This window comes from Paralichthys olivaceus, chromosome 21 (assembly GCF_024713975.1).
Source record: "Paralichthys olivaceus isolate ysfri-2021 chromosome 21, ASM2471397v2, whole genome shotgun sequence".
In the NCBI taxonomy this organism is placed as follows: Eukaryota; Metazoa; Chordata; class Actinopteri; order Pleuronectiformes; family Paralichthyidae; genus Paralichthys; species Paralichthys olivaceus.
The window spans coordinates 8,698,145-8,717,279 of NC_091113.1; the positions used below are offsets into that span (position 1 = coordinate 8,698,145).

The 19,135-nt window shown below is 41.3% G+C and overlaps 2 protein-coding genes and 1 long non-coding RNA gene across 5 annotated transcripts in view; 2 read left to right on the forward strand and 1 right to left on the reverse strand.

Moving 5' to 3' along the window:
• Positions 1-16,405, forward strand: entpd1 (ectonucleoside triphosphate diphosphohydrolase 1). Of its 3 annotated transcripts, none has more exons than XM_020083222.2 (10): positions 1-310; positions 8,943-9,070; positions 9,676-9,793; positions 11,400-11,550; positions 11,848-12,007; positions 12,163-12,366; positions 13,237-13,494; positions 13,918-14,031; positions 14,136-14,273; positions 15,785-16,405. In XM_020083222.2, exons 1-10 carry the CDS (start codon positions 295-297, stop codon positions 15,989-15,991), a joined length of 1,494 nt encoding a protein of 497 aa, XP_019938781.2. In that variant the 5' UTR covers positions 1-294; the 3' UTR covers positions 15,992-16,405. The 3 variants fall into 3 exon arrangements, with proteins under 3 accessions (XP_019938781.2, XP_019938780.2, XP_019938782.2); XM_020083221.2 differs by lacking the exon at positions 1-310 and adding an exon at positions 349-430; XM_020083223.2 differs by lacking the exon at positions 1-310 and adding an exon at positions 2,488-7,687.
• The window catches only part of LOC109626953 (potassium channel subfamily K member 1-like), a 7,411-nt gene continuing 4,681 nt past the window's right edge, over positions 16,406-19,135 (reverse strand). Inside the window, exon 3 of the mRNA XM_020083224.2 lies at positions 16,406-17,710. Coding sequence (XP_019938783.1) covers positions 17,430-17,710 — 281 coding nt within the window. The 3' untranslated portion in view covers positions 16,406-17,429. The remainder of the gene's footprint in view (positions 17,711-19,135) is intronic.
• LOC138406004 (uncharacterized) overlaps positions 17,718-19,135 on the forward strand; it is an 11,613-nt gene continuing 10,195 nt past the window's right edge. Inside the window, exon 1 of the long non-coding RNA XR_011239674.1 lies at positions 17,718-18,725. This is a non-coding gene — a long non-coding RNA (uncharacterized lncRNA). The remainder of the gene's footprint in view (positions 18,726-19,135) is intronic.

A 19,135-nucleotide genomic window follows, 5' to 3' on the forward strand; every position in this document is an offset into this window, starting at 1 on the left:
TGTAGAGGGAAAGAGAGAGAGGGGGTAAACAGAAGGCACAGGGAAAGGCGCTCGAGTAGGAGGGGAGTGGGCTGAGCAGGAGGGAGGAGGGAAGCTGGTTCCCTTATTAAAGCGAGTGTATGCGAAAGGAGGTGGTGAAAAACGTTACACTGGGGAGAGAGAGAGCTAGGTTACCAGAGAGAAAGAGAGTGGAAGAGTGAGAGAGTGAAAGAGGGGGAGACAGAAAGAGAGAGAGCGAGAGAGAGGGGGGGCAAAGAATAGAAAGAGCATTGTGTTGCTGCTGAGAAAGAACCCATGTCCGCACAAAGAGGTAGGTGTACTGCTGACTGGCATACGCACACACACACACACACACACGCGCACACACACACACACACGCAGCAGCAGAAAATGTATTCAGGAGTAGGATGTATCAGCAGTCATGTATCAGGTGAGTGTGTGTTCTTGTAGCAGCAGTGCGGGGCAGGTGTGTGACTTTTCCATTGCATGTGCACGTTTGAGACAGGCAGGTGCCTGTGTGTGTCTTTTTGTGTATAGTGTTTGTGTGTGTGTGTGTGTGTGTGTGTGTGTGTGTGTGTGTGTGTGTGTACACGTGGGATTTAGCAGGGGCAGTTGATGGTCTGTGTTATTATTTTACTCAACACAGCAGCACACTCACACAGAGCATCTGGGTTTATGGTGGTTTATCAGGTAAAGTGCATGTGACTGATGATGATGATCTGATTGATTCAATGCTGTGGGGGGAGGGTTACAGTTTTTATGTCAATATATCTGAACCATTAACTGCTCCATGAAGCAATTAACTAATTATAGTTGCAGACTTCATGCTCAGTATGAACCAGACTGTGCAGCATTTGTCAATCAGTGTAAAAAATACAATATGAGAGATAAGTATTATTTGTTCATTCAATAGGGTTTTTAAATCGCAAATTTAGATATTTAACATATCTGTGTTCACCCGGTGCAATAAAGGTGAACTTTTTCAATAGGGTTAGGGTTAGAGTTAGGGTTAGGGTTACCCAACTAAAATTAAAGTCCATTCAACTCCACTAGTGCTGAGGAAGCAAATCTCAAAACTCTAAATGAAAAAAGGCTACACACCACTTTTCTGGTTTTGCTTTTTCAATTTTGACCCCTGAACACCATCTGAACCCACCTAAAAAGGTTTGTTTTAGATAACGTAGATATCTGTGAATTCAAGGATGTTTGGACAATCTGAAAAGTGTATGCTAAAGTCAAATTTGCTTATATTATCGGACTGATGACATTCTCTGTCCTGTCAAGATAAAGCCACTGCTTCTCTGTGAAAGTAAACACCATTGTGGGATTTGAATTAGATGTGGGGCTATTATTTCATCCCAGGGAAGGATGTTCAGCAGCAACCTTTGGAGAGACAGTAAATGTCATTATTTTTCCTCTCTGCTGAAGCTTAGGGTCAGTGTCAGTCTGTCCTGTGGGTGAGTTCAAACTGCACTGAACACCACTGAGGACTTTCTTTCTTATCACATGATGCCGTCCAGAGGTTCCCCTTTTACAGGAAGAAGCTTTTTCACTGTGCGGTTTCGCAACAGCCTGAACAGGGGTATTTTTAAAGCTGCATGGTCAGTCATCAGACAAACAAAAGCTTGTCTGATTAATAGGAAAAGGTTGAAGAAAGGGGCTCACTGACAGTTCGAGGACAATGAGTTCTGAGGCACAGCATTGTGTGTTTGTTAGAATGGGTGGGAATTACATAGAACTCTGTAATTTTTTAAAGCAATACTGTAAAGTCCTTTCTGATTTAATAATTGTTTTATTAAAAGTCTTCATTATTAGATTATACCAACAGGTTTGAGCATGTAAGCAACACTACATAGACATAAATAGAATTCTCTTCAGTAGAGCACATACCTCTGACAAGGCCCAACAGTCCCCCTTTCTAATCAAGGTCCATAATTTATTCTCTGAGAAATCATGTTGAGAATTGATGCAAAAATAGAAAAGAAATTCCTGGATCCAGCCTGGGACCTTGATCTGCACCAAAATTAAAAGCATTCTTCCCTGACCTGTACTGCATTCTTCCTTGACCTGTACCGCATTCTTCCACAAAGGTTTGTTGTAATTCGCCCACTTGTTTTTGAGTAATCCTGCTAAAATACAAACAAATGCCAGTGAAAACAAAACCTCCTTGTCGGAAATAATTAAGTACAATAAATAATCTGTCTCGTCAGACTTTTGATGTTCACTCCACTGCAATTGTTTGATGGCTGTGATTTGTCATATCAGATTTACATCCAAAGACGGTATCTTATCAAAAATATGACATTTAATTCATAATTCAACTTTCATCAATTCATTCTCCAATTGTTTCTAATTTGGCCCCTTGCACAAAATCCAGATGTGGAACAATAAGTGGTTTGACTTGCATCAAAACAATATATGTCACTGCTGTGTCACAGGAGAATTGTGAGGAGCCCAAAGTTTCAGATCAGCAGACATGGCGTCTCCTTAATGTCATACATCGTAAAACATTGACAAATGACCTGACTAGGTCTCAAAACACTATCGGTCAATCGTGACATTTCACCCCATTTTAATAGCATTGAATAATTAATTAAAACCAAACTAACCGGAAAAATTAACACTTTAACATACATTAGTGCGATAAAAACTAACTACCGACAGAACCCATGGATGAGGTACTGATTTATAACTTATACTGTAGCCAACCACCAGTTGCCGATGAAGACACTTTGGCCTCACATTCGGGGAGCTGTCATGTCGTCTATCTTTTTATACAGTCGAAGCTTTATAATCAGGACTTAAAACAACAAGTGCTGAGCAGTGGCAACAGTGGCCTCTACAGCCACAAATGGTAATTAAAAATAAAAGACTGTAATTGCTCTTACAATAAAAATAAAATCATAATCTTAGGTCAAACCAGCAAGAGTAAAGCAATTGATACTGCTAATCTGATTTAGAGTCCTGCACTGGGTTGGGTACCCACAGGTTGCCAGTGATACGTTTTCAGGGACTTTGCTACTTGTAAAAAGTGTGAAGTATCAGCTTTTGATTGCCACAGGCTCGGCACGTCACTGCTGATGAAACACATTGACATCTGCAGGAGCACTGGTGTTGCCAAAATAGACAGTTAAGTTTCCCAATAGATAAGTTTCCAAGAACACAACTCAACCACCAACATGGGAAAACATGGAGGCCATAACTGAGCTGATTTGAGAGACTGTGTTAGGTCGCAGGTCATATGTTAATGGATCAGGCAGGTCAAGTTTTGACTTGCAGAGAGTTGTGGGTAACTGGTCAGTTCTGGAACGGAGCTTCTCAGGTGCAGGTTTGCAGAAATAGACCAGTACATGACTCCTGACTGGCAACATCTGAAGCCACAGCAGTTATAAACAGAGGAGCAGATATGCTAGAAGCAAGTCTCTCTGCCATGATCTTTGCACTGAAAGTACCCAGTTAGCTTCTTACAGCTGAAGGCTCATAGTTGGTTGTGCGTGAAGTTGGTCTGTAAAGCATTACACACTTCCCATGCAAGATTGTACCTACTTAATCCAAGTTACAGAGCACAAAAACAGGCATTCAGGGAACATAGTGGAAAACAATGATGAACCATTAACATGTCTGTGTGCAATCAAAATTATTTTTAGTTAGTTCCCTTAAACAAAATATTGCATACAGACTCCACAAATACAGGGTTAGGTTGTGGTAAACATTACACTCTGTGAAGATTAAAGTCTAAAGATTACGGGATGAATATTGTTAATGGTCAACATGAGGCAGGAAGAATGTGTGTGTGTCAGTGAGTACTTGTTTTTATAGCCTTCTTAGGGACCTTCTGCCGGAGAAACAGCAACCTGTTCAGGACCAGTTCACCTTGTGGGGACCAAAGCCAAGTCACCCAAAATGTGATTTCTGAGGTCCTGGTTTAGAAGTTAGGAAGTCAACTCAAAGTCCTAATAAGGATAGCTGCACAAATGTGTGTGACTGTGTCTGCCTGTGTGTATGTGTGTGTGTGTGTGCGTGTATGTGTATGTGTGTGTGTTTGTGTGTGTCAAATAAAAATAGTTTCATGCTGTGAATGTTATTTTATGTGTCAGAGTTGTTGAACGTAGTTTTTGTATGTGAACGCTCTTTATGCTCTTCAACTAAACATCCCTCTTCAGGCTTGACGTGAATCTCAAGACCTATTACCTTTTGTAAACTATTTGCTTTGATGAAGCACATACTAAGGCTTTTCTTTATTTACATTGCTTGCTAAAAAATATTTTAAAGTCTTTAGTTATTTTCGTCACACCTAAGGTGTCAATCTGATTGATTGCAGATGCTATTGTGTTTTCCACTTCTGTTCCTCTGTGCTCGCTTTCCCACCGCTTCGTCTTCCCTTGTATCGCAGTCGGAACGATCCAGTCCTCACCTTAACAATACATTTTTGTTTACAGAAAGCTCAGGGATGGAAAGACTGTGGCACACATGAGTGGAATCATTCGTCTGTGTTGACCATAGGCGGCTCCAGCAGGAGAAGGGGTGGGCGGGTTGTTGGATATAGTAAATAGATGTCATGTTTTATAGCACTTCTTAAGTCCTAACAGTCTCTCAAAGCACTTGAAACTACGAGTCACACTCACCCATAAAGCGCAGCTCTATCACTCATCCAATTTCAGGTTCAAGTGTATTCACTTCAGAATCCTATTACTTTATAAAACAATGCAAATACTTCACTGGTTTAAACAATAGACTGTATTTAAAAGATGGACAACGCTTCTCCACTTCCATTCGTTGTACAAAAAATTATATTTGATAGCTGACATATCATCCATCCGTGGTTTAACCTTTTGCTGTTGTTGGTGTGGACTTGTGTATATATGCAAAATCTGCGTGCCTGTGAACAAAACATTGTATTTGTGTGTCTGCATGTGTCGGCTGAGGACATCTTTGGGAGTGGGAGAACATCTGGCTCGGTCCTTCCTCCTCCATGTGGCTCTTTGAGGGGAAATCTTGTTTTTTGGGGTTAGGACTCGAGTAGATTGAGGATACGCTAAGGCCTGGGGTTAGGACAAAGTTGTGATCATTAAGGAATGCATTATGTCATTAAATTTCCTCAAGTACAGATGTGTGTTTGTGTGGCCTGTGAGCCCGGTGCTGCAGTCTGTGTTGTTGTTCCAAGAGAGTCACCCGATGATTTCATGCTCTTAATTTGGTGCTCAGGTAAGCCCTGTTTCTGTCTCGACATGCGTTTGTGGCTGGGTGTCTGTATCTGTTTAGTCGGCTGCCAACAACATTGCAATAGGATAAGTGATTACACAAGAGAGTGAGCTGTCTCAACAGAAACAAAGGAAAGACTTTGGAAATCAAATGTTCCATCTGCCACTTAACTGAGATTTAACAGCAAGTGGGGGGATGGGTGAGGCTCAGGTCAACTTATGGAATCTTTATAGCTCTACTGTAACCACATCCCTCGTAGAGTTTGATTTGGGCTGTAAAAACCATGTGTTTCTTGTAGCTGCATTCAGCCGTCATTAATGGAGTCGTCCATTGTTCAAGGCTTGTTGTTTACCTCAACCAACAGATATATCGCAGATGTTCTTGTGTAATCACTTATACTGTTCTCATAAATTATACATGCACTCAACAAACAGCACATGATGTTGCATTACACAGTGTTTGGCGATCACAATTTTTATGGTTTCCATTTCGCTGCGTTGTGGCTGAAAGCCTTAAAGAAATGTTTGATGATCTTGGTTTTTGTGTCAATGGATTTATTGATTTTCCATTTTCAAGCCACTGAGTTCCACATGTTTTTTATGTTTAATTGTTTTGACATTTTTCCCAATATTTTTTTATATTTTTAACTTCCTTAAAATCAGTTTTGTCAACTATTCATATTTATTTAAGATAATGTTCTCTTTTCGTTGAGAGTACTTGTCTGAGTTGAATCAACAGTTTTTTTAACACATGCATTTGCTTAAAATTCTGCAAAACTCCTTTGAAAGAAGACGAGCAAATTATCTGAACAAAAGATCATTAGTTGGCAAAACGTTTTCATGTTTGACAAAATAATGTCAACTCAAAAGCCACTTTCAACATATTTTAGACCTTTGAAACACATCTCACTGTTTTCAAATAAAAATATTAATTAGGGGAGATATCAAAATATCAAACTTCTCTTTACTACGTTTGATTTAATTGGCAGGTGTCTGAGCCTGAAACCAGTCAGTTCTTGTTATTGCCTCTTGTTTGACGTCTGCTTTGTTCAGATTTAATTCCATTATGTGGCAACACTAGAGACAATCATTGAGCCTAAATCCAATCAGGAAACATCCACTTAGAAGCCTAAGCCTGACCCTGCAACACATACCTGTTTTTTTATGGCTCGTGTCAGAAGGGGTTCAAGTTTCAGAGGGTCAGTCTTATGGAGGGTCGTAAAGCAGTTAGAGGTCACAAACGTGTCTTTCTTTTTCTTTTGAAAATGTAGGTCTGATGTTGCTTTGAAATGTTTACCCCAAATTTAGTCATTTAAAGCTAAGAGATAAATTATTTTGACTGTAACTTTCATATGAGACAGATAGAATATTACACTGGAAACTATGAAAAAGATAGAAGATTTCAAATTGGGACAAAGTTATGTTTACACAGAGAATACAAAGTGGATAAATAAACAGTTTTATCTGGTCTAGACAGTCCTGGGGCCATGTTAAAGAAAAGCTATGAACTTTGTTCTGTTTACTTGGAGACGGTCAAACAATTATAGAATACTATCTATGTGGCTGTGTTTGTGAGTATTTGTTTTTGTTTCCACTTGTGGACTCTTTCCAGCATAAACACTGAATTCATGTGTGTTTGTGTGTGTGTGTGTTTCCTTAAGTCGAACACCAGTAATTAGTGTTACATACTGTAACATGGTGCATGTTTTAACAGTGTTTGTGTGTTCAGTGAGACGTGGAAAAAGGAATGAATCTGTGAATGGATCAACACATCTGCAGGCTGGTCATGTTTCGGGTCTGCACACACACTGGCTCTCCAGCAACCCCTTTCTTCTCACTCACATAGGCACACACACACACACACACACACACACACACACACACAGGGAGCTTCAGAGAAAAGTAGGGGATCCCAATCCGTCACAGAGATGACATCACAGCCTGCCAGTAATAAAAAAACAGCTGAACAAGGGAGTCCCCCACTTCCCCTCCCTCCTACACAGAATGAAAAGAAGGAGAGGGAGGGAGTAGTGCTCTCATTCGTTCACAGAAAGAGAGAGGGAGACAGAGAGAGACCCTTTTAAGGGATTCAAAAACACATGAGAGTGCACTGACACACGCAGAAACACACTTTAAGCTGTGTCTCCATAGTGACCGGCTGCATTGCCCCGGCTTGGGGAGGAAATGCCAAACTCAGTGCTTCAGTGCTGCTCCGCCAGAAATACACAAACACACAGCTTCATTCTAATCCTCTGTCCGGCCACGATGGAAAAACAAAAAAAATATCTTTCCTCCTCTTATCACACTGCTACCTCCCCTCTGTTCATTCTCTGTTCTTCCTGCTCTCCCATATTTTCCTATCCCTTCTACTTCCACTCTCACTCTCTTTCTCACCCCCCCTCCCTCTCTCACACCATCTCTCTCTTTCTCTCTCACTCTCTCTCCCTCCCCTGCCAGTGCTAAGTTCATTGAAGTAGACGACAGAGGTAAGTGCTCATCGCTCTGCTCTGCTCACTGTGGGTGCTTTGACGTAATGTATGCTTCGGTTTTCATGTGTTTTACCGCAATAGACAAAGTCAGTGTGTGTGTGTGTGTTTGTGTGTGTGTGTGTGTGTGTGTGTGTGTGTGTGTGTGTGTGTGTGTGTGTGTGTGTGTGTGTGTGTGTGTGTGTGTGTACTGTACTTTACAACATACAGCTCAGTTTGTGTTTACTTTGGAGTCATGTGCACCTGGACAGTGTCTGCCAGTATACCTACCTTGGTAATGATCGAGCAGCTGTGTGTGTGTGTGCGAAGAAGACAGTGTGCGTGTGTGTGTGTGTGTGTGTGTGTGTGTGTGTGTGTGTGTGTGTGTGTGTGTGTGTGTGTGTGTGTGTGTGTGTGTGTGTGTGTGTATGGGTGTAGCAGTTCAGGGTTGTATCTTGTTCATCTGTCTTTTTTCACAATAACCTGAATTCAGAAGCTTGCAACACCCTTATTTGTCCCTTAAGAACACCGTAAATATATATATTTTGTGTGTGTGTCTGTGTGTGTGTGTGTGTGTGTGTGTGTGTGTGTGTGTGTGTCAAATCCCATTAGTCAACAGTGGAAAGTCAATGAGTACTTAGGAAGGAATGGAAAACCAAACAAAGTAGGGTCAGCCTCAGCAGACTAATATAATTAAGATTAAAATAATCCCTTTAACAGGATGTTGAAATGATTAATCACCGATCATTTCTCTACCTTTAAGTACAGTAGCCCAATGTTCCCACCACAATACACAAGTTGTCTTTTAGATTGAAGCCCAAACTACTCATGTTTTGTGTGAACAGCCCAGCTGGGGTCCTATTAAAAAAAGGTGGGAATCTCTGTTGATCTTTCAGCGTTAGAGAAATACTTGGATGCTGTTGGAAGGGAAGACCCTTTCAAAACATACTGTGGCTGAAATCAATGCAGCCCACCTCAGAATCAATGAGCAGCTTGGCGTGAGTTCAGAAAGTCCAAACTAGAAATCCATCTGTAGTCCTTGGTTACAAAATAATACGGTTAAACACACTCTGCAGCCCCCACGACAGCCTCTCTCTCAGACACACATGCTGTGACATCACTCAACATCTGGATGCAAGACTTGCCTAACACACGCTCCTCTTCCTCTGTCTCTCTTTCCAATGTGTCCTCCCCTCCCTGGTCCTCACACGTCTACCCCCGATAAACCCCCTTGCCTCTACTTCCTGTCTGGCTGTCTTTACGCCCCCGCTCTCAGAGATGAAAGAGAAGAACCCCTGGCACACGCCAGTGACCATCATCTTCACTGTGATTGGTGTCATAGCGATTGTTGCCTTGGTGACGGTAGCAGTTTTGCAGAACAGGCCTCTCCCCCAAAAGTACAAGGTATGGTATGGAGGAAAAGAACCAAGCGGCTGTAGCCTGCTCTCTGTGTGTGCATTACAGGGAGATCGGACTCCACAAGCCTAATATGGTCTCTTTGTCACCGTGACCTCATACTGTAGCACTGGTTCTATAAACCCATCAGCAAATAAGGCCAGTGAATAATGATAAGGATATTGAATCAAAATTAATTGTGGTCCAACATGCAGGTCCAGTTTGAATCTCTTTGACAGTTATATAGTCTCTGTGCTGCTGCTGTTTTGTAATGTAGTAATGCCAAACTCTCAACTGTTAATATGTTAAATTTCAAAAAGTATCAGTTTTGGTACCATTTAGGCACCGGAACCGTTTTTAAAAGTACAGATTTATCACAGAAAATCCCCAATACTACCCAATCCTAGTCATCACTCTGATGGATATCATCAGCAGGGCTACAGGCCAATGAATCCTCCCATGTTGCACAGGCACAAACTTTAAAACACAGCTGGCACGATGTACACCATAACGCGGAGGATCATCTCCATCACGTCTTTACGCTTAACGTTTGATATTTATACCTAAAGCCCCAGCTCTGAGCTTGGTTTCCTGACTGTCTGTCTCTCTCTCAGTATGGAATCGTGCTGGACGCTGGATCCTCCCACACAGCTCTGTATATCTACGAGTGGCCGGCAGAGAAAGATAACAACACTGGCAGAGTTGAACAGACGCATTCCTGCAAAGTCAAAGGTAAAATCTGCTGCACACAATGTGTTACACAGACACACACATTCAGGTGTACAGCCCCTTAAGCTCACTGATGCAAATATTCAAGTGAGCTAACATTTATCACAAATATTTTGTAGTAAATGTGTTCATAGCATCTTCTAATGTCATTTGTGCAGTGGTGATTGTCATTTGAAGCAATGGTTGTGTGGTCCCGTCAAGTTTCAGCATTAAATCGCACTTTGAGAAAGAACAATACTTTGACTATATAAAAGGATACTTTGATCCTTTTCCCATCCACTTACATGGAGGAGGCAAGGTTTATGACCTGAACTGCAGCCAGCCACCAGGGGTGATGGAGACACTTTGGCTTCAGTTTTTGGGAGCTGTCATGTACTCCATCTGTGTATACACTCTATGGTTATCACAGACAAATTATTTCCGGACAGTGCGACAAATTTTCTGGATTTACGATGAAATAATTGCATCACAACTTCCTAAAGCTCAAGGTGACGTCCTCAAATGTCTTTATTTAGTTCAGCACCCTGGAACTTTCAGTTCTGAAAAAGCAGACAATCCTCACATTGGTGGAGCTGGATGATGATTAGTAGTTCAGCTTAAAGAATTATGTACAACTGATTATTAAAATCATTGCAGATGAATAAATTAAATAATAGATACATAATCATTTCAGCTCTAATCTGTTTAGCTGTAAGTCTTAAAGGCCATTTGCAGCCACAGTCTATTTATTAAAAACTCATTAGCATCTCAAAATCTAAACCTGATGGATTATTGTATTAGAAAGTGAAATAATCTCTTTATTAATGATTTCCTTAGAATTTGTTTTGGCTCAATTATAAATTCATGACACTTGACAAATGATTTACCAACTACCAATTCAAAGCTGAATTAAAAAACACTTTTTTATCAAATAAATCATCTTGTCTCTAAATAAACTCAAACTAAATAAAAAGATTTTATGGTCCAGATGTTGTTATGCAGTTTGTGCTGCTAATTATTTTTGCTTTTACGGTGCTGGTAGATGAGAATACAAAATAAACATGCAGAAAATGATATGACTACCCAAGAGAGTTGGCAAATTAATAATAATGTGTACAATAAAAACAACAATATTAATATCAGTATAAAAGCAAACGATGCAGGGTGATTCTATAGCCAATGTTTGCTGAGCCAAGCCAATCACTCGCTGGCTAATCAAACCCAGGAGAATAATTGGGTTTCACCTTGTGTGTTCTTCAGAACAATAACATTACCATACTTATTAATCATTAATATAGATAACATGACATCATAGTTTGTGCCTCAGCCGAAGAGGAACCTTCTCATGCAATTGATTGATTGATTTCTGCAGGCAGTAGGATCAACACTTGTTTTCAGAAATCATAGACTCACACAGGTTAGATCCAAAACACAAAGTAGGATAATATTAGGATCCAGTGCCTTCTTAAACAAAGGAAAATAATATCATGATAACGTTTTCACTAACCTCTCTTTAGTTGCCAGTCCATGCAAGGCTAGCGTCTCTGACCTCTAAGGGCCTCATTATATTTCATGGTATCTAAATCAAAAATGAATGAAAGACACCTTCCTGTTTTTGTTCTTCATGCAGGCCCAGGTATTTCCAGCTACGCGTCTGTTCCTAGGAAAGCCGGGGAGTCTCTGAGTGAGTGCATGCAGGAGGCCAGGCAGCGAGTCCCTGAAAAGAGACACAGCGAGACCCCTCTTTACCTGGGTGCTACTGCGGGGATGAGATTACTTAAGTACGGTTCACAACTGCAGTCATCCACATAATCAAACAAGGGCCACAATCGGCCTTTTCATGTGACACTAGTGCAACAGCATCCTTAGCCTCACCTCTGTAATGTGCTGCTACCCAGAGTATTTTCCACCCCTGTTCTGTGATTTATCCCCACGTGAACTTTACTGCCTGAGCGCTGAATGTGTTGCTGTCATGTGAATTATATACGATGCAGTCTATTTATTATTAATGTGCTGCTGTATTGATTGACTTGTGGATGTGAATCAATCTAATACATTTTTGTTGTGGGTCCATGCAGTTTAGAGAACAGCTTGGCGTCAGACAAGGTCTTTCAGGCTGTGGAGGAAGCGCTGCAAAAGTTCCCCTTTTCCTTTCAGGGAGCGAGAATCCTCAGCGGCCAGGAAGAGGGTGCCTTCGGATGGGTTACGGTCAACTACTTGGATGATCGCCTCAAACAGGTTTGCACACACACACACACACACACACACACACACACACACACACACACACACACACACACACACACACACACACAGGATGTATGTCTCATGCAATTCTGACCACTTTAGATGTGCTTTGTCTGCCATGCACTGACTTTTTGTTTCTGCTGCAGAGCTTGGAAACCAGAGGCGCCCTCGACCTTGGTGGGGCCTCCACTCAAATTAGCTTTGTGTCAGACGATTTTCACGGCTCCGAGTCCCCCGACAACGGTGTCGCCTTCCGACTCTACGGTAATGACTACAACCTGTACACTCACAGCTTCCTGTGTTACGGGAAAGACCAAGCATTACGGATGACGCTGGCAAAACAGACTCAGGTAAACTTCAGACATACATTTCTCCAATTAAATCTGATTTTTTTTATTTTTTATTTATTTTTTTTTATTCAGTATTACATATACAAGAATAGAGTAATTCTGCATAAAATCATGACACGTCACAGAAACCAATGGAATTGAAATTTCAGGTGTCTTGGATCCCAATTTATGGGCTAACCAAGTTTAACCTTTATGGGCTGACTCAAAACATTCATGACAAACATACACAGAACAAAACAAAATGGAGCAGGAGAACATAGTTAGAGTTTGGCTTTAGGCTTCAGCTTCCTCACTTCCTCCTACCGGAGCCAATAGGTAGTTGCTGGGGTGGTGGAGGGGCTGAATCTGCAGGAAGCAATACTGACGTAGGGAAGCAGAAGCATTGACTAGCAAAGGGAGGCATGGGAAATCTTTGCAGCTCAAATAGAGCACCACATTGGGAGGGCGTGCAGGATAGAGGATTGTGGAGAGTGAGGCATGTGACATGATTAGAACAGCGCAGCTCGAGTTGGCCGCCGTTTTGGAATGTGTATTTTTTACATCAACTGATATACAGTAATCACTCATAATGCTGTGATATTGGAGATTGCATACTGTTTGCATAAATATGGAGCACAGCTTTATTAAGATATGATAACAATTTCTCTAAAAGATATGACCAGTCAAAGTCACAAATTTCATTAGCCCATGTCTCCCTTAATTGGAATTGGGACAAATACAACTTGGGTTCCATTGGTTCTTACGTGATCAGCATAACAAATTTCATTAAGATCTGTGATGTGATAACCCAGAGATGATTTGACACAAAATGACCCAACACAGACATTAAATTCAATTAGCGTCTGCTCTGTATCTCACTCTCTCCCCTAGTCAGGTCCAGTATCCATATCAGATCCCTGTTTCAACCCTGGTTACATCGAGACAAAGAACTACTCCATCGTCTATGACAGCCCCTGCGTGTCCAACATGAAACCCCAGGGAGCTCCTGCCACCTTCACTCACACAGGGAAAGGAAACTTCTCTCAGTGCCAAGAAGTCGTCAAACGCAACTTCAACTTCAAACAGTGCAAATACAGCCAGTGCTCTTTCAATGGGGTCTTCCAGCCACGGTTGCAGGGGCCATTTGGGGTAGGGTAACACGGCTGTCAGTGTCTATTTATTCATATATCAGTGAGCGATGAGGCGCTGGCCCGGGTGCTGTCTGTGGGCACAGATCTGTATGTTGTGAAACCCCATGCACTGAACTGTGAATATTCTCCTGAAATTATCAGATGTATTTGAGAAATGTCAGAGTTTTTCCTGCCAGCCCCCTGGTAAAAGCTCTGGAGAATATCTGAGTAAGCCCATGGGAATACATCAGGAAAAAGGCCAGAGAAAGTCCACCCCCCCAATTGACTCAAGTGATTCCTGTTGTCATCTTCACCATGACTTCTCTTTCTGATTGTGAAAGTAGTGAGAGATGCTTTTTCACCAAAATCTAAACTGCTTATTTTATTTACCAAAGATTGATTTCTTCCTTCATTTTCCTTCTCCCTTGCTGTCTCACTCTAGGCCTTCTCTGCATACTACTTTGTGATGAACTTCCTCAATCTGACAGACACATCCATCCCTCTTGAAGCTGTCACTGAGAAGCTATCACACTACTGTGCTACCCCTTGGAACCAGGTTGGGAAATATTTATGCACAAATAGAGGAAAAGGCCAAGTTTCTCTGTTTTCACACCTTTTCTGTTTCCTGACTGACTGTGACCTTTTGACCTACGTGAACAGATAAAGCAGCAGCATCCAGGAGTGAAACTAAAATATCTGGCCGAGTATTGTTTCTCTGGCACGTACATCATCACCCTGCTGACAGAAGGATACAACTTCACATCACAGAACTACCCCAACATAAAATTCATCAAGAAGGTCAGTAGATCAGAGTCCACTCCTTTCCTGTGTCTCAAAGCACGGAGTCGTGACACCACCTGAGGTCATATCCTACTGACCAGTGTGTTTGTGTGTGTGTCTGAGTACAGTCTAGAGCAGTCAGTGATTTCTACTTAAGGCCTATTTCAAGAATCTTAGGTATAAGTAATATCGCTAATGGCCATACTGGACCAACAGATCCAAATTGTTCAAGTTATATTATAGGTGTTTCAAGCTAAATAATAACAGCAAAAAAACACAAAACTATAGATACCAGTAGAGAACATACCTCCATCGAGGGCCATCTTCAATGTAATATTCTTTTTCATCAAGAACTAATCCCTGCAATATTTGTGAAAATATCAAAAAGGCCCTTTCTCGCAATGTTAGAAAAAGTGAAAAGAAATGTACCAAACAGAAGACCGATGGTTTGATCCCCGGCTCCTATAGTCTGCATTCTGAAGCGTCCTAGGGCAAGATACTAAAACTCTAATTGTAGTGTATGAATGGTGTGTGACAGAATAAAGTGCTATACATGAACAAGTGCTATAGAAAACTCTATGAAGGTGTACATAAAAAAAGTGCTATATTGAATTGAATGAATCCTGTCCATTTACCATTTGTTATTGCTGCTGGTATTCAGGAGTCCCATGACCCTAAAACTTAAGCAGCTACATGTAACTCAGCTTTTGTGTATTTTATTATTTACATCAGTACTTTTCCTACAGTGACGTGTCAAAATGTCTCATTCTTTCATGAAAAAGAAGCATCACCGGATAGAGGGGCCGATTACTAAGGAAAGGATTTATTGGATGTAAATAAGGGTGGGTTTAAACACATAGGTTAAACATTCAAAGGCTATTTCATTGCCTCTGTAAAGATAGTACATGGAAGAAGTCCTGCATAAGACTCATCCAGTAGAACAATGCCATGTAGCTGTGAGAGTGACATGGCATTTAGATATACCTATGAGAAATTTTCAACCTACATCTCACCTCGCAGTGAAGTCTTCATTTTCATCCTGGTAGCAGTGATGCCTGCCCCTGCACAATGGAAAATTAAACTTGTGATTGAATTGTTTAAATATAATTCAGGCCTGGATTACATGCCAGTTGATCGTCAGAAAAACAGTAAATGGTTGTGTCAAATATGGTAAAACATCAGTATGTATTTAATTATAAGTGTGTCCCCAACATTAGATTCATATAGATGAAGGCAGCAGATTAAAAACAAACTATATTGTGGTTGAAATGCCATATGAGTAAAAACATCTTGAAAAATGAAAATAAAAACTATAAAAACTACATAAACTCTTCACAACAGCTTCTCCGAACTCTACTGGAGGAATGAATGTCATTCGTCAAAATATACGGTCCAAAAACCACCCATAAGTTTTCCGTAAGGTGGACATCTAGTGACTGTAAAGGCCATAGCATATGATTTACAAGACAATTTTCCTGTTTATCAGAGCGACCAGTTTTTTAAGATCCCTCTCCTTGTGTTCTGTTCAGATAAAAGGCAGTGACGCAGGCTGGACGCTGGGCTACATGTTGAACCTGACCAACATGATTCCAGCCGAGGCCCCTGACTCCCCGCCTCTGCCCCACGCTGGCTACGTCTCCATTGTCACTGTCATCGCAATACTGCTCTTCGTCCTCTTCATCCTCAGCCTGCGTCCCCTCTGGCCCCGGTGCTCCAAACAACCACAGATCATATAAAATATACACACACACACAAACATATATGATGTATGTTTGAGTAAAGGTGGTGAAGGGAACATGTGAGGGTTTGTGAGTGAGCTTATTTACCAATTTGTGAAAAAAAAGATTGTCAACTTTACACTTTGCAGCCTTTATGAGGATTTCGAAGGTCGACTACTGCTGCAGGACTGTTTGTCCTGCAGCTTCACACGGACTCAAGGACATTTCAGGAGGACAAATGTTTTCTCTCACGGTGGGGGGGTAAGCTCTGCTTCTCTGGTTGAAGGACGTTTACTGTGTTTCTGCGTGAATGCGGTTGTATGTGTGCGTTTGAATGTGTGCACCCACATCAGTCTGCATGTACAGTCTGTGTCTTTTAATTTTAATGTGAATATGATACTGTATAAATAAAACAACCCAAGTTTATATAAATTGTTTGTTTGGGATATTATATCATGTTTATTGTTGCTTGATTTATCTATACCTCATCCAGAAGGGTAATTTGGATTTCTATGAAAACTACACTGACACAGTTCTGCTAATCATTACAACCCATAAACATAACTTATAACTAAAACAGCAGCAAAATAATGAAAGACAAGTCATATCCTTATTTTGGCTGTTGTGCCAATAAATAAATACTAAAGGCATAAAAACATCCGCCACCATATTATTTACATTCAGTTTAGCATCAAGACAAGCTGTATCAAAAACTACTTTGTTCTACTCCATGTTTTCTCAGCCTTAGTTGTCACAATGACATATTCTTGCACCTTAATTGTATTTTTCAATAACACAGTTTTGTATATAACATGAAAGTGCTGCTCTCTAGTGGCCACAGGGAACATGTTGCAGTATAAACACCACAATGAACTTTGTAAACATGCCATCTGGAGCTTTCAACCAGAAAAAATAAATGTATTCCTCCTTGCCCTTATTTAATCATTTACTCTGAATTCTTCCATATAATGTACAATACCCAAAGTGATGGTGTGCCTCGTTCTGCCTGAACTGCAAGACTGTTAAGAAGTCAAATTTCCTATGCAAATAGATTATAGATTATACAATGTGCAAAAAGGGAGTGTGAAATCCTGTGCTGTGCTGGAATTATGGCTTCAAGATTTAAGACTTTGGCAGGAAGTGGAAACTTGTGGGGTTTCCCTCCGTTCAGGGGCCCAGCCCTTCCTCTGTGTCACAGATCCAGCTCTTATCTGCAGGGAATGGGAGCTACAGGGGAGAACAAGAAAACAACGCCATCCTGATTATCTGTGGGTGGTTCTTGCTGCTACCCAAATGCGTGTTGATGTTGGCAACAGCAGAAAGCAATCGCTTTTTAAGCAATTAAATGACACAAGCATGGCCAGAGTGCCCATAAAGATAGAGGTCATTGCCAGAATATCCTGAGTAGCTGAATATGTGGCAATAGTTCATACACAAGTTCCTTAAAAACAGTCTGTCATCTCAGTTTTCTGTTATCAGGCGATCCTGTGGTGTAAGACTTGCTGTGTTGCCGTAAAGATGCAGCCTGCTCGGACACAGATGAGATGGCCGGTAGGCTATCTGTCGCATGATCCAAGACGTCACTTAGCTGGTCCCGCTCGATGATGTTGGTCGTCTCTGAGTCCAGCTCCCGAACACTCTCTTGGTAGAACTTCTGTCGGAGGCGTCTCATCTGGGGGAGCTCACAGCACGTCTCCAGCACCACTAGGGCACACACCAAGCCCAGCAGCAAGTAGACTGGGGGGGCGCACACACACACACACACACACACACACACACACACACACACACACACACACACACACACACACACACACACACACACACACACACACACACAAACACAATGGCAGCATGTGACTGATAAGATCTTAAGGTTTGGTCTATTACTAATGGGTGCGGTGGCAAACAGTCATGGCTTTGTTTAAACGTGTCAATCAGGGAAGTCAAAATGGTAAAATAGCATGAACTAATATGAAAATATGTACCTAACCTTTTCAAAAAGTCATACATTGTAAGAAAAATACTGTTGAGATAAAATGATGTGACTAAGTTGGGCAGCTGGAGCTCAGGAGGAAGAGCGGGTTTTCCACTAACCACAGGGTTGACAGTTCGATCCCAACCTGAGGTATTTATAAATAAGTAATTTCTTAAACAATCAAATGGGTGCAGTGTATTAAATAAATATAAAAAGAAATTGATGTACGCCCCGAAATATCTTTGTTTTATTGTGAAGGGTTCGTTGCAGGAACAGGAAGTAGTGTGAGGGTTTCAGCGTAATACTGCTCTCTCATTGGCTGGCAGAAAATCAGAGGCGCGCAGAGACAGGAAGTAGAGTTAGAGCGCAATTTGGACGCTTGACTCACTAATTAGTCCGGGTCAAGTTTGAGCAAACAGATGTGAGGTCATGTTTTTAGTGGTAAAACATTTTCCTGCACATCATCTGTGAGAAACTGGAGAAAGTTTCTACCCGCACTTGTCGTAAAGTCGCGTTTGTAGCTAATGTTTTTAGCTTCAGGTGCGTGTTAGCTCATTAGCACAGTGTTTATTTTGTTAGCATCAGTTAGCAAAGCCAGTGGACTCTTAGCCATTGCATAGCTAACGCAAGGAGAGAAACCGTGAGGATTTAACAGACTGAGAAGCTACAATGCTAACAGCTAACACCCAGGGCTTCCTTGACCAGCAGGCGGGAGAGGAAACGTCATCTCGCCCTCTTGTCGCCGACAGACATCGAACACGCAACTGGACCAAGGTACCTCACTTTTATTTGACTGCTCTGAGAGTGGAACTAGTTTTGCGGCCTCGCTGCACCGAAGGTCAAATCAGGTTTTTGTTTTTAATGACATCATGTGTGTCTGTGTGTTTATATAAGGGAGGGATCAAATGAAAGTCAATCATACTGGGAGCCTGATTCAGGTTCATGTCTTATTTCCATTCAAGGGGATTATCAGTCACTCAAGGAAACAAGGTGTTTGTTGACATAGTGACACATTTCTCTCCTGACAGATTTGGTTCAGTAAGTGTTTGCTATGATATTTAAGAGTCATATACCATTAACAGTGAAGGTACAGTTCATTAAAGGTGAAAACAGGATCTCAGGACAGTGAAAGCGTGTTGGTCAAAGAGAAACAAGGTAACCACACCTTCAACATTAATTATTAG

What these genes read in the sequence shown, in the direction of transcription:
- entpd1 (XM_020083221.2), top strand. Translation starts at nt 391, where the DNA reads ATGTATTCAGGAGTAGGATGTATCAGCAGTCATGTATCAG. An exon ending in TATCAGCAGTCATGTATCAG is followed by an intron (nt 431 to 8,942) that starts GTGAGTGTGTGT and finishes CCCCGCTCTCAG; the next exon opens with AGATGAAAGAGAAGAACCCC. An exon ending in GCATTCCTGCAAAGTCAAAG is followed by an intron (nt 9,794 to 11,399) that starts GTAAAATCTGCT and finishes TTCTTCATGCAG; the next exon opens with GCCCAGGTATTTCCAGCTAC.